General features: G+C 37.3%; 1 protein-coding gene across 1 annotated transcript in view; it reads right to left on the bottom strand.

Moving 5' to 3' along the window:
• COL4A3 (collagen type IV alpha 3 chain) overlaps positions 1 to 15248 on the bottom strand; it is a gene marked incomplete at both ends in the record, with an annotated part of 61008 nt that overhangs the window by 20602 nt on the left and 25158 nt on the right. The window contains 14 exons of the mRNA XM_084292102.1: positions 30 to 122; positions 1275 to 1443; positions 2402 to 2590; positions 3688 to 3758; positions 4126 to 4221; positions 5316 to 5408; positions 6518 to 6682; positions 7076 to 7111; positions 8713 to 8800; positions 10140 to 10181; positions 10582 to 10635; positions 12085 to 12129; positions 14001 to 14057; positions 14291 to 14353. Of these exons, the coding sequence (XP_084148228.1) occupies positions 30 to 122; positions 1275 to 1443; positions 2402 to 2590; positions 3688 to 3758; positions 4126 to 4221; positions 5316 to 5408; positions 6518 to 6682; positions 7076 to 7111; positions 8713 to 8800; positions 10140 to 10181; positions 10582 to 10635; positions 12085 to 12129; positions 14001 to 14057; positions 14291 to 14353 (1261 nt within the window). The remainder of the gene's footprint in view (positions 1 to 29; positions 123 to 1274; positions 1444 to 2401; positions 2591 to 3687; positions 3759 to 4125; positions 4222 to 5315; positions 5409 to 6517; positions 6683 to 7075; positions 7112 to 8712; positions 8801 to 10139; positions 10182 to 10581; positions 10636 to 12084; positions 12130 to 14000; positions 14058 to 14290; positions 14354 to 15248) is intronic.

The raw sequence follows: 15248 nt of genomic DNA on the forward strand, positions 1-15248 counted from the left end.
AACTTTGTCCTTTAAGCAAACATACTCACCAGGCACCCCTGGGGGTCCAGGTAAACCATCTGGTCCTTGAGGTCCTGGCAATCCAGGCAATGGAGTTATCCTACTGGTCTCTCCTTTCAGACCTTCAGCAAACAAATTATCAAAGTCTTACAGTTTGGAAATAGTATAAAAATACATAATTTGCAATTTTAAAATATTAATGAGCAATCTAGTTAGTTAAAAATCTGGTCTGCTATTGTTTCCATCTTTCTGAGGCTCCAACAGATTTTGAAAATCCTTCAAGCCCTGACTTCATAAAGCAAAAGAATTTTATTGACACCCAGACCACCTCAAGCCCTTCTCTCAGCCCTCCTACAGTCTAACAGAAACCCAGAGAGCACAAAATGATTTTAAGTAGGGAATAGGAGTTATTGTCAACATCAGGTCGAGGACCCTCAGAACAGATTAAACAAACAAACAAACAAACAAACAAAAAAACCCCCTCACAATTAGCAAGGTCTCCAACAGAGATTCATGTGCATTTCCTCATACAATGTGACAACCCCAGAAAGAGTGACAAAGACTCAGATTGACACACTCTGGAAGTTTCATCCCTTTGGATAATAAACTCACATCTTCTATCAGTCAATAGCAAAAGCATGGGTATATTGTGCCCAACATATCACTGCAGTTATAAGCACTAATCCCCAGAATCCACTGGATTTAAAATTCAAAAATTCTCTTAAGAAGTGACTTGACTGTATCTCTCCTGCCCAGCTTCAAGTTCTTCCATATTATACTTGTCTATAAATAAATACACTGGTATGTTTCTGGCACTCCAAAGTGATTAAGTCCTTCATATCTTCTTATGATGACTTAGCTCACACTAATGATGAGAAATGGATCTATAGTCAAAGAATTTTTTTTTCATGATGAGGACAGTCAAGCACTGAAACAGGTTGCCCAGAAATTCTGTGCAGTCTTTGTCCTTGAAGGTTTTCAAGTATTATTCAGTCAAGACTTGAAGCAAGCATTCTCTAATCTCATAGCTAAACGTGCTCTGAGCAGGAGTTTGGACTGAAGACCTCATCAGGTTCCTTCCAATCTCAATTATCTTATGACCCTAAGACTTTTGCTATTATCTCTAGTGAAACCAAAGATGGAACAACGCTTTGGAAATCTCATCCCAAGAAAAAACTTCCTATATTTCATAATTTATGTCTTTGTCTTCAATCTCTCTCTGTAGTTTAAAACTTTAACATAGGTAAAGAAAAGTAAAACAGTAAGCTACAAACCAGCTTCTCCAGGCAATCCAGGAGGACCGATTACTCCTTTAGAGCCTTTGAAACCTCTTATTCCTTGTGGTCCATATCCTGGTGGTCCAGGAAGCCCCATCTCTCCAGGGAGACCAGGATTACCAGGCAGTCCAGGTAGTCCTCTATCTCCTTTTGTACCAGGCAATCCCTATTAACGATATATACGTCTGTACACCAAGCATTACTTGCTCTCCGTGCCAGCTTTCACAACAAAATGCCTGATTCTCTGTATGACTGATCTCATCCTATTTTAGCAGCAGAGTAGTTCTGCTGATTGAACAGGACTTTTTCAACCAATTTACTTGTGATGAAACAAATAAGAATTTTAATATCAATGCTTGTAAACTGTAGGGCATTCATCCATTCTTACTATTAAAATTGAAAAAGTACAAAACCAGCTTGATTTTCAATTACCATGGCATTATGTTATATGACTTTTTTATTTTTCAAAACACATTAGGGAAAAAACCTATTTCAGCACTAATTTGCCTTAAGCACTAGGGGGTCAGGTTTAAAAATAGCAATATCTGAATCACTTTTACAGTTTCTCAGCCAACACAGTGCAACAACAATTGCTAGTCTTTTGTTTCTGCTGATCCAAGAGCTCTGCCCTAAGAAAGCTAGTCTTAAAGTAGTTCTCGCAGCTTTTGTGATTTCTCTCAGCCCTGACTGGAGATTAATTCCTGAAGACCAAACTGGTATTATTTGTACTATTATTTCACTTCAAGCATTATGACTAGACAGAAAAACTATTTTTATTTGTTTGGTTTTGGTCCGTGTCTTATTATTCAGAGCAATCAAAGATAACACTCCAATACAAATGTCCAAACTAACAGCACAATAAACTAATAAACTGCTGAGGCTTTGCAGCAGCATGCATCCACGCTAGCCTCATTTCTCCCTGGTATTACATAAGAATATTTATTCTAATTCTTTTGTTTCCACTTATGTGTACTGTTTGCTATAGTTGAGCATAGCACCTCTAAGTCAGGCAGATGATACTCAGTTAAAACACTGGACTAGGTAGAACAGAGTGTCATACAAGATACAACCACTGACTTAGCTTTTCATGAATTCTATGTTAATTGCAAACAGTGCATACCTACCTCTTCACCTTTAGAACCCTTGTAGCCCTTTGGTCCAGATCTTCCCGGAAATCCACTTGAACCTTTTCTTCCTTTGTCTCCCCTGGACCCTGGATCTCCTTGCTCACCTTTTGGCCCTTCTGGATACACGTATCCTGGCTCACCTTTTGATCCTTTATGTCCTTGATCTCCTTTAAAACCTGGAGGTCCCTGGAACAAAGAAAATTTCAGTGCTAAACATGTCAACCATTTTCACGTTTTCTTTTTTAAATTAAATACCTAAGAATGGTTCTCCTTATTTGTATCTTATTCTCTGTAACTGCCCACTCCAACTACTGGCATAAGCAGAAGGACAAGAAAAAAAAAAACACCTTAAAATCTGATTAGAGAGGACATTGTTCTCTACAAGGAAAGATCTCCCTAGGGATACCAGAGCCACCACAGCTGTCTGTCTGTAGCTAACTTCTGTGCTTTTTTCTTAACCCCTCAGGGCACAATGTGGAACTGAAAGCACACAAGCACACTGGGCTCTAGTGGGATCTTGGGCTCACATATTCTTGGGAGATTTCTGGAAAAACTTGCTAGCAGGCTCTTTCAATTATGCATCTATATGACAGCCACCACAATATATTCTTGTGCATGACAGTTTTGTTTTGGGCAGTGTTTTCTGTAATCTCCCAAGAATTATTACTACTACAGGCACAAATTAGAACTACCAAGTAATATGTCTGTGGAAGGTGCTTGCATTCCCACTCCAGCAAGTTTCCCAAATGCCTCTTGAACACTTACAGACATGGGGAATCAACCACCTCACTGGGAAGACTGTCCCAGCATTTGATCACCCTCACAGTAAAGAGCTTCTTCCGAACATTCAGGCAGAACCCCTTCCCTGGCACAGCTCTGTGCTGTTCCCTCGTTCCCTCGCATCCTATCACTAGTTACCGGGGTGAAGAGATCAGCACCTCTCTCTCCATTTCCCCTACTCAAGAAGTTGTAGACAGCAATGAGTTTGCTTCTTAGCCTTCTTTCATCCAAACTAGACAAACCAAGTGTCCTCCGCCTCTCCTCATAAGACATGCCCTCCAGCCTTTTTAATACCAACTTTGTTGTCTTCCTCTGGAAGCTTTCAAGTTTCTTAATATCCTTTCTACATTGTGGAGCCCAGAACTGTACACAATACTCAAGGTGAGGCTGCAACAGAAAACTGTTGATATCACCTAATATAACACTTCATTTAATGTTGGCCATGACATTTCCATGAAATTCTTGTGGGATCTGAAAAATAATTTGAAAAATGCAAGTCTTACTTGAGCTCCTGGAAACCCTGGTGCTCCTGGAGAACCTGGAGCTCCTTTGGGACCTTGTGTTCCTTCCCTACCTGCAAAAGAACAAACATATTTTGTAAATAAAATAGAAAATAAGGAAATGGATTTTGACAAGCTCTGATAATCACACACAGCACTGTATGTTACTCCCATTCACACTCACTGCATGAGCATAGACTGACCTGGCTTCAGGCTGCACCTAAGCCCATTACCGTTTAGTCTTCAATTCTTTTAGGGCTTGTGCTCACATCAGCAGATGGAGCTGCATTATGCTATCACACTCATCACAACCTCAGGGCTACTTCTGGGATCTGGAATATTGCATGATGCAGACATGCTCATACCTGTCCTGATTCTCATACTAAAAGCAAAAGCAGTGGCATTTCCTACCATCCTGTTAGAAATACTGAGATAATTTACCAGGGATGCCATCCTGGCCGTGTGGCCCAGGCGAACCAGGAAGACCAGGTGTTCCCGGAACATAGCTACAATCAGTACACACGAAAGCTTCATCACCTAGAAGGAATACAATTTATTAGTTGTTCCACACAAAGCAAGTCCCAAGCTGAACTAATGTGTTATTTTTTTTTTTTTCTATAGAGGGTGGTCAACACCTCTTGGTCAAAGAGCAGTAGGCATGTGACCTTAATTTTGATGGAAGATCACCTCCAACACAGTACAATATCACTTGTAGTCAGACAGTGAATCAGAACTGATTACATTTAATTGAAAACATAGAGACACACAATTTAAATCTCTCTCTCTTTTTTTTTTTTTTTTTCCAAGTCTGGTTTCAGTAAGCTATTTGGATACAAACACTCTATCGATAGGCCAAATTCTCTCAAAAGAAGAAAGGCACACAGGCTTTGAACTAACATGGCTTCATAGCAGCCTGAGTGACTTTAAAGACTGGCAGGTGGCATTTAACAAACAAAAATTAGCAGCTCCTGTGGTTATATTCACAGAATGAACCTTCTTTCAAAGAACAACCATTAGTGCTGACATAACAACACAGGAATACAAAAACCTCACCAACCTGTAATAAGTACTGTCCAGAGAAGAACTACACCCTGGCTGCAGTGCTTTACAACTGGTGCTTGGCACTGGCACAGGCACTGTTCTCAGTCACTGTTTACAGGGAGGACATCTTGCTATCCCTAATGGATTTTTTAAAAATCTCTTAAGTCATCAAATAAGTCAATTAATTTCAAAATTTCATGAGGATCTATGAAGATAAATGGATTGTACCATCAACTTCTAAGTGGTAGCTTTCAGAAAGGAAGTAGAAATGGAAAAAATATTTTTTCAGCTCTGCATCTTAGTTGTCAGTTGAAAAGGCCAGTAACTGTCAATAATGATATGTTCCTGATCTCATTCAGAGAAAACACTCCCACGCAAAAAATGTGGTACATGAAAGCGAAATGTACAAAACCCTGTACCGAGAATGAACATGAACTTTTTCCACTCTGTTTTAATTTCTCATAATTTATACACGCTCTCTTGAATATAGAAGGGCTTGCTCCAAAACCGTAAGATTCCCTGACAGTTTTGTTATCCCCTGTTGAGTGAACACTATGTCAGTCCTTCAGTCTATAAACACAGTAACTGACCTTTCATGCCAACATCTCCTGGAGGTCCTGGAGGTCCTGCATACCCTGGCTCTCCAGGACGTCCTGGTGGGCCTGTTCTAAATATTACTCTACCTGTGAATGAAATGAGCATGGCACCATTACATTTACAGATTATTCAGACATTCTCTATTTGCTAAGGCAGAAAAAAGGTGCAAGGATGATCTGGAGACAGTATTCATTTAAAAGAGAACTACCTGGACAAATCCACAACTCCTTTAACTAGAATTACTTGAGGAAAAATATGGTGATTCTAAAGTAAATCTCAGCAGACTACTAGATTTATCTGTCTAGCCAGGGGGCTGCCTTTAAAAAGCACATTTCCTCCTTTGGGAAGTATTTACATTCTAACAGAAACATAATTCTTTCTTTTCCAGCTTTGGATGGAAAACTTTTATTTGTAAATTATTAATCCTGCTCAAGTATCTTTATCAGAATTATTCTGCTGTATTTACTATTACTCTGGAAAAAAAATATGACATATTGTGCTCTTCCTAAGGAAGGAAAGATAAGCATTACATCTGTATTATTTCTGAAAACAACTTGCTTTGGCCATACCATATGTAAAGGAAATACGATGCTGTTTGTACTCCTAGTTTAAGAGGTACTCCTGGTTAGTACACTTTCTAAAAGCTGTATGAACTGGAACTACTCAGCTGGTTCAAAGCTGCTACTGCTTTGTTTTCATGCTGCCAGTACTTCAAGCCTGCTCTAAGGCCCACCAAGACCTAGGAAGGCATGCAAATGATTTCTCTAACTTTTAGATTAGTCCTTTCTGAATTTAGTTTTACAGATGAACTGCAATTTTTGGAACAGTTAATCTTAAAAACAGATTTTTTTTTCTCATTAGTCCTTCCTGTTTTTAAGTAGTATTTCTAAGTAGTATATTTTTAGTCACAGTTAAAAAAAAAAAAGTGAGAAATCTTTATATTAGAAAGTCATTGTACCTTCCCCACAGAATATCATTAGAAACGGAGCACAGAGAATTGCTACACATATTTTTTGTGAATATTCTGAAGTGAAATTTCAAAAAAAAAATCTATTTATTTCAAAAAAAAAATCTATTTAACCACTTTACTCAAGATATACTCCATAAATCATATATGTATATAATCTCATACATCAGCAATTGAGATAAGCTGGAGTTGTTGCTGTGCATTATATATACAATAATGAAATGTCACCTGGTTCTCCTGGAGGACCTGGTAATCCAACAGAACCAGGTCTGCCAGTAATCCCAGGTAGTCCTGGAGGGCCTACAATGCACAAGCCTGTTTGTCCTTTTTCTCCTTTTTTTCCTTTTGGGCCAGGAAATCCCGGGGGACCTCTCAGACCAGGTCTTGACACACCTAACCAAAGAGGAAAAAATACAAAAATGAAGTTAAAGAAAAAAAAACGGAACTTCAAAGCAAAGTAAGCAAGTACTCACCAGAATGAGTGAGAGACAAACCCAGGGTTTCAAAGTTCATACCATGAATCTTTTTAACATTGTGATATATTAAATAATCACAATGAGAATGTAAAGATATTTTAAAATGTTCTTTAATCTCTCTTGAAATGCTTGGCTCATCAAAACTTGTGGCTGACATTTTTTATTTTTATTTAATCACTATGTACACATGTACACATAGTGATTAAATAAAATTGGTGTTCACAGACATCCAAAATTAATATTTCACAACAGTGATTTTGTATAACTGGCAGGAAGAACAATTTTTATGCTACTGGAGCATTACACATACCTGGTCTACCAGCACCTCCAGGAGGACCCTGTGGCCCTGCAAAAGCAACATGTTTAGAACTTGAGTTAAACCATTCTCAGCAAAGTCACTACTCAGTAACATTGACTGCAATCTTTGCACTTTTGCATTCTATGCTTATTTTATCTTTTAAGAATTTGTTTTTTCCTCAGTAGTTGTATAGCAACTACTTTACGCAACTGTTGCACACTGGCAATTCTCACTGAAATCTGGCAAGATATGGGTGTTTACAAGAGGTAGGAATAGGACCCACCACATTTATCCTCAGGTGGGGATGCACCAGTTACTTGAGAGGGGCTTACAGGCCTGCAAACTTCCTTCTTTTTTTGCCACTATTACTTGCTGTAATAGAGATACCACTTCTTAAAAATGCATTATCTTTTCAAGACTCAACTCTCCTCTTGTCATCCCTTGGAAGCATGTAAGCAGATTTATTAAAACGAAAGGTATTCACTGGATGCAACGTGATCACTTGCACACATGAATATTTATAAAAACAGAACACCAGAATACAGTAGGCAAGCATTTGATGGCGAGTATGAGGTATAGCTCACAACATGCTGCCTTAGAGTTCGGCCCACAGATTATTATTACATTGTGACACAGCTCAAATAATAAATCAAGACATTTTAATTTTACAGCATGGCCAAACTAAACAAAAAACAACAACAAAAATATTATTTGGGGATGATAGGCAATAAAAATGGCATAAGAAACTCTAAAGGCTACAAAAAATACTATAACCTTTATCAGGAAACTTAAAGCTCTGTCGTTTTGTCTATGGCATACATAAGTAACACTGATGCAGTAATCCACTAAAGTCATTATATCGGATGTGAGTGAGCTTAGATGCTCAACTCAATTATGTGCACAAAGAAGTATGCCAGCTTCATTATTTTTAGAGAAATCTTACTACATATCTCAGGATAAATTTGATGGGAGTAATTTGGAAATACTCTCAGAAAGGCAGAAGCAGGTTGCTGTGTGCTCAGAAACCTAACCTGGAACAACCCCTTTGAAAAAAACAGCCCCCATATTCTGGCTTCTGAGATAATTTTCTTCATAGAGGCTGGTACATGCTGTGCTTCGGATTTAGGAGAAACTTAATACTGACAACAGGCTAATGTTTTAGTTGTTGTAGAACAGTACTTACACAGAGCCAAGGCCTTTTCAGCTTCTCACATCACCCTGCCAGTGAGCAGGCTGGGAGTGCACAAGAAGCTGGGAGGGGACACAACAGGGAGAGCTGACCAAAAGGGATATTCCATAGCAGCAATAAGAACTGGGGTGGTTGGCTGGGAGAGGGGCCACTACTCAGGGACTGGCTGGGCATTGGTTGGCGCATGGTGAGCAATTGCATTGGGCACCACTTTTTTTGTATATATCATTATTATTATCATTATTTTTTTCCTTTCCTTTCTGTCGTATTAAACTGTCTTTATCTCAATCCACAAATTTTACCTTTTTAATTTTTTTTTTTAAATTTTATTTTCTCCCCCATCCTACTTGGCAAGGGAGTGAGTGAACAGCTGTTCACTCAGCTTCAGGGGTGCTTAGCTGCTCATGGGGTTACATCACAACATCATGCTAAAAGATTGTAGTCGTGATATGCTACTCACCAGGCATACCACGTTGACCTTTTGGTCCTGGAGGTCCTGGGGGTCCTTCATCTCCCTTATCACCAACTACATTATCATAATACTCTGTCTTAATAGAAAGATAGTAAGAAAAGAATGAATAGTAAGAATGAAGAGAAAAGCACCGTGCCTCATACTGACCATTTGGTTAGTACAATGTTATGGCCTTATTCATCTTTCCAATGCTGTGACACCATGAGACCTTCCTAATCACATGTTAATTGCTCACAAGTAGTCAGAAATTAAATCACAATTGTTACACACAGATAATGCCAAAAGACCTGTACAAATAGAGGGGGCTGGGATTTTCAGCCCAGTTCCTTAATTCCCAAAGAATTCCTCTGCCTGTGGATGCAATTATACAGGCAGACTGGGATTTAGAGACCCAATCAGGAATATTACAGTAGCATAAGATAGAAAATATTCTTGACAGAAACCTCTAGGAATTATAAAGTCTTCAAATCAGATTCAGCTATACAGAAACTACTCTTTTAAGTAATCATACATGAAAACAGACAAAAATCAACTAGTTAAATCACAAATGCATACAAAATTAATTCCTATTAAATTAATATTCTCAATTTATTATAGTTTAATATGATGACATTTTGAAATTTATATAAATGACAGGCAGAATCAAAATGCTATTAGCTATAGCTCTACTTTTTTCTAACTACAAATTTTTGCTCTTTTCTGGATTATTCTGAATGGGCACTTTTACCTGAAAATAAGACTATGGTAAGAGTTGTGCCTTGACACATAAACATGACACTAAAATTTAAATGGACTACTAAAACACCAATTTTAAAAGGCATAAAAAACTGTTTAAAATATACGATTTCTATTCTTCTTCTATTGATTTTTTGAAAAACAGTGGTTTTTAGTACTCTGTCAATATCACAATCCATTCAGCTTATTTAAAGTTATTTCTTTTTGGACAACTTGAGCAGAAAGTTTCCATTAGATGCACACAGGGCCTTTAAGAAGGACACTGTAGAGACAGCATAACGAGACAAAGAAATTGTACTCATAGTATCTGTTAGTTTGATGTTTTTTGATTTTGTTTTTTAATAAAGAACCTTGGGATTTTCAAATTAAAAACACCTGTTTCGGAACTGATTAGTTTGGTTTTAAAAAAATCAGCTCCAGCAGTGTTTGTAACTGTTCTGTGACAGTCCAGTCTCCTGCCAAAACTGCTGGAAATGAGTGAAATCTAACCAGGTGTTGATCTTCCATCCAGTTCTACATGAAGGGAGATGCTATGCCTTTGAGATGTCCAGCAATAACAGTACTTTGAGAATGACATACCCCAGTTAGAGCACCATGGCATCCATTATTGCTACATACAGTCAGTTTGACTTATTTTAGTGGTTTACACAAATGACTTGGTGAAGATAATTTACACTTACTCGACCACAAGCTCCAGGCGGACCAGTGTTGCCTTTTATCCCCTTCATTAGAGCACAGAAATTGGTTAAATTTATTTATTAAAATAAATACATGACATGACATTTGATAACCACTGTCATTTCAGTACATAGCTTATAACATTAAAGGACTTCTACTCCTGAGCAGTCCTTCAGCACCCTGTCCTCTGTTCCTGCCACGACTGCTCAGCCACATGCTCCAAAAACTACAGGAGTACACCAGCAGGCAAAGATGGACACCAGTTCATGCACATCATCTATTTCAGCTGACCAATTCCCCATTCCACAATATCATTACTTGTCATCTCATCCACATATTGTCTATGTAAAAACATCGTAGTGACAGTGATAAAAAAGAATATAAAATAACCCCCAAACATACCTTATCCTTATCCTCACAAACAACAAAAGCATTAGACAATACCTTGGCTCCTTGTCTGCCAGCCATTCCTGGTTTGCCCTGTTCACCCTTTTGTCCCTGCAGATGACAGTATACAATTTTATGAGAAAAGGTCTTTTAGCACTGTCATCAATCAAATTTGATATTGAAAGTTTTAATCTTTCAGGGCAATGGCAACACAAATATGACTTGCTCAGAGGAAGAAATTCCAGGGTAAGACTCAGTACAGGGCAAAGTTCCATGTCTGCAGGCAATACCACTGGTCTCGTATCTGAACCTGCCTTTACAATGGCACATTCTACCAATCCCAAAATGAAGCCACTCCACATAACACAAGTGTAAGAGGCTCTGGTTTGTCCTCCTTCTGTAAACAGCTGTTCCTGAAAGGGGAGAAACTGAATGCAATGTGATATTCTCATATTCATCAACTCCATCTTGCAGACCCTGTCCAGCTAGCATCTACTGAAGGGTGTCAGCAAGGCAAGACCAGGAGAGAAAGTAGCCTTAGCAGCGGTCTGCACTATCTGCAAGTGTACGTATGTGTAAAAAAAGGATTTTGCAGAGCTTTATGGAGCTGAATGCACCCCTGGTTGGTAAAAGGTAGAAATAGGAACAGAACAATGACATGTCTTTATCATGACAGAAGGCTTTTTTTCTGTTAGCTGAGTAATAAGGCAGTAGAGTCTTGCAAACTGTCATTCCAAGTTTTTTTTTTTTGTCAGACTGGAATGTGTTTAGACTGGGTGCTAAGGTTGTTTTGACACAATGAGGATAGCGTTTTAGTTAGATATTTATGAAATGGGTTATACCAACAATAAGAATTCTGCTAAGATTTTTGTAAGGTCACTGTGACCCTAGTGATATCATTAAAGTGGAAGTGAATCAAATAGAGAAGAACTGGTATTTAACCAACTAAATAAGCATTCCAAGGACAATTCAACAACTTGAGCTTTTGAACCAGTATACAAATAAGATCATTTTGGGTATGAAATGATATATTTTATGAACTATATTTTGGTACTTCCTCCAAAATGATGATTTTAATATCCATCAGTCATCTCATTTCAGGCCAAGATGGTTGTGACAGTGACTATAGCTTCTCCTTTTAAAGGATGTCTTTGATTTTAGTGATTAAAATTATTCATTTTGCTTCTTGATTTCTGAAGATATAACTCTTTTGCAAATATTTCAATGTGACTAACCAGAATGAAAATCAGTAATTTTGCATAACTAAGTGTTCGTTTGACCTCCATCTCAAACTCACTTGACAGTCAGAAGCAAACAACAGGTCTTTTTGTTTTACACAGAAGGAACAAGATCTATGTAGCAAACCTCTCTCTCCTGCACACATCTGTAGGTACATGGTATGTCCTTAGGCCAGTTTAATGAAAAGTAATGGTTCACCATGTATGCAAATCAACATTCCCAGACACATTCCACAATGCGAAAAAGCTGTGACAGAAAGATATGACCACCAAATAAAGATGACTGTTACTTAAAAGACCTTTTGAAGGCTTCCTTCATTACCGGTAAGCCAGGTGGACCTGGGGCACCTTCTTTTCCAGGTTTACCCTACAGAGGAAAATAATAATAAAAAAAAAAATGAAAAAGAACTAAAGAAGTGTCATCACATTCTAAGAGCATAATAACTAAATGTTGTGCTTGTAACTGTACTTTAGGTTCTTACTAATTTTGAAAAGCTTTTAGGGTATTTACTAAATGTTCATTATTTCTAATCAGAATTAATGTTTAGAAAAACAGAGGAAGATATTCCCTGGACATTCATTCTCCTGAAGAGGCAGACACTTCAACAGCACAAAGTGCCAGGGAAGTACACAAAGCTTGGTGCAAAATGACGTCCCTGCAGGAGCAAGACAAGCTATGACCAAACAATACAGTGGCTAATAGCCCTCCTAGTGATGAGCACGGCAAGATACCACAGGGAAAAAGATATGAAAGACTTACAGGATTTGGACTTAAGAGATGGCTTGAACAGAAACTATTTAATGAAGAAGAATAGGGACTGCACTTCAAAGGTAAAGGAAGTAGGGCAGCAAATGGAAAAGTGAGAACAGGAGAAGGCAGTGTGCCAGACATATCTGTTGTTTTCCACAGTGTACAGTACATTGTGGCAGCTTTCTGCTGGCATCCTGGCTTCTAGTGTGGCAACTATGCATGAAGTTAAACAACTTAAAAAAAAAAAAAAAAAAAAAAATGTTACTTGTTAAAAGAAATTACAAGGGAAGGCAGAGGAGGGGGAAAAATGGAGAGCAAAACAGAAGTAAATGACAAAATAATTATGGATACCTTAACTTAACACCCTGAAGGCAGAAATCAGGAAAAGTTGGTTTGTTAAAATAGCAGGAAGGTAGTGACAAGTTAAAGGGGGGTGAAAGATTATGAGTTCAGAACAACAGGAAAGAAAGTACATTTCAGAGGTTTATTTTGCACAGAATAAGTCCAAGAAATTTAAAATAATTTAAAAAAAAAAGAAAAAAAAAAGATCAGACCATGAATTATGATGTAAGCAACAGAAAAACCAGTAATACTGAAGAGATGGCAGAACTTAACCAAAGGTGATACTCTTTAAGAGAAGAGGGGGAGCTGGAAGTAGCAGTGATATCACTAGTGACTCAAACTTATTTGCACAAAATGATCCTTTTTTTCTAGAACATGAAATTCACACTTATTTGGTATATTGTAGTAATATTTTTTTTTTTTAGAATGGCTGGTCAGTCTATGTCTTAACACAGTTTTTTAGAAAAGCAAGAGTGTTCTACTACTTTCTCCAGAAAAGAGGATGTGAAAGGTCAGTTAAGACGAGTTCTAGTAAAGTTTTGCATACTGTTAACATAATACAGAATACAGAAGATAGAAAAATGACAATACATCCTGGATAGCAAGAACTTTTGGTACTTTAAATTTTTGTCTGAGTTACTGCTTCAATTTTTCATAATGCATAGGAATAATAAAAATAAACATTGGGCTGGTCTACAGCATCATTGTTGTTAAAGCACCACACAAGTGAAGAAAGCGCAATCTATAGATAGTACAAGTCCTCTATTGTTACCCTTTCTTGCATGAAAAAAATTATTATAGCCACAATAAGCACGGAAAAGTTTAAAAATGTGTTTATGTTAGACATTAGATAAGTAAGACAGTAAGAGATATTTCTTAATATTGTTTTGAAAAATTATTTGAAATTGAGGGATTAGAATGTTTTGTTCAGAAAAATGCCACAAAACATTATTATTTGAGTATTTTAGCTATAATTTTTTGATTATAAATTGGTACACTGTTAGAAATTCATACATGTTTAGTTACCATGAACAGGAACCTTTTGTTGAGAAGTTTTTATGTGAAACTTTGAAAGTCATTTCAATAACAAGTGGTACCTTCCTATTTAATTCTCTAACTTATATATAAGTGCTTTTTCCACATACCTGTGCTCCGGGTTCTCCTCGGTCACCCTTTTCACTTTGAGAATCACCAACTGGCCCCTGTAACAAAAACACCATCAGAATATTTTGATAATTGTGGTCACATTTTCCAAATTAAATACATCTTTTATCATTTTTTAATTTTTAAAAAAAGTAAAAATATAATGTCATCAATAGGTATTTATATTTAAAGGTCAGAATAAATAGCATAAATATGGGACGCTAACGAGTAGCATTTAGTAGGTGATGCTGCCTGAATGTCTGGATTTAAGGGATTTATTCTGGTCACTTACTGTAAACCCCATTGGTCCTGGAAGTCCTCTTGATCCTTTTTCCCCTTTCTCTCCTTTCAAGTCCTATTACACAGAAAGTCAAAATCTAGCATGGTCTCTGGGATGTTTCTGTGCTTATGAAAACATTTATGTGTTACAAATAGGAAAGCCAAACCTTACTAACAAGCTTACTTAAGCATAGATAGTTCTACTTAAATGACTAAAAGAAACAGAAACTTTGCATCTGCAAAGTACCTCCCCGATATAATTTTGATGACAAAAATCAGTTTTTATTCTAGCCCATAACAGAGAAGTTTTGAAAACTCCATGGATTAGATGTAGCTTAAATAAGGAAAACATTCAAAACCAGGTTGAAGAGTTGTTTCAGTTAACACATGAACATATAAAACCACGTATCAAGAACTGCTGTTTAAGTACTATAAAAGGACAAAATGCAAGACTATTAATGCACAAAACATTATTTACAATGAAAGTTGATTCAGAGTATTTCCTTCCTCAAATACTCATTGTTTTTCCAACACTTTCTATGGTTACTCACATTCCAGTAAAAACATGAGAAAACAAACTTTGAAATGTATATGAACAACTTATAAGCTTTTGTGAAACTCAGTAGCTCAGAATCCTGATATTTCCAGTGACGAGGCCTAGAGGTCATCACAGTTGTTGCTTTGATGGCCTATCAAAAAGCTTGTGTTGATTTGGTGAAGCTATAAGTGATTTACTTTTCATGTACTCAGAGATCCACAGCAGATGGGTTACTAATGAGCATTTAACATTCCACTGGAATCGTTCAGATGAGTGTTTGAATATACAGGGCCTCAGCTGAGCTGAATACACATGCTCTAAGAAGAGGTTTGCATCTACCTAAATAAATCTGAAAAAAGTTAGGATGGATGAAAGGAAATGGATGGATGAAAAACAGTAAGATGGCTTATCTAAATGTCATCTTTGACAATTT

This window comes from Netta rufina (genome assembly GCF_964035555.1).
Source record: "Netta rufina genome assembly, chromosome: 9".
Classification (NCBI taxonomy): Eukaryota; Metazoa; Chordata; class Aves; order Anseriformes; family Anatidae; genus Netta; species Netta rufina.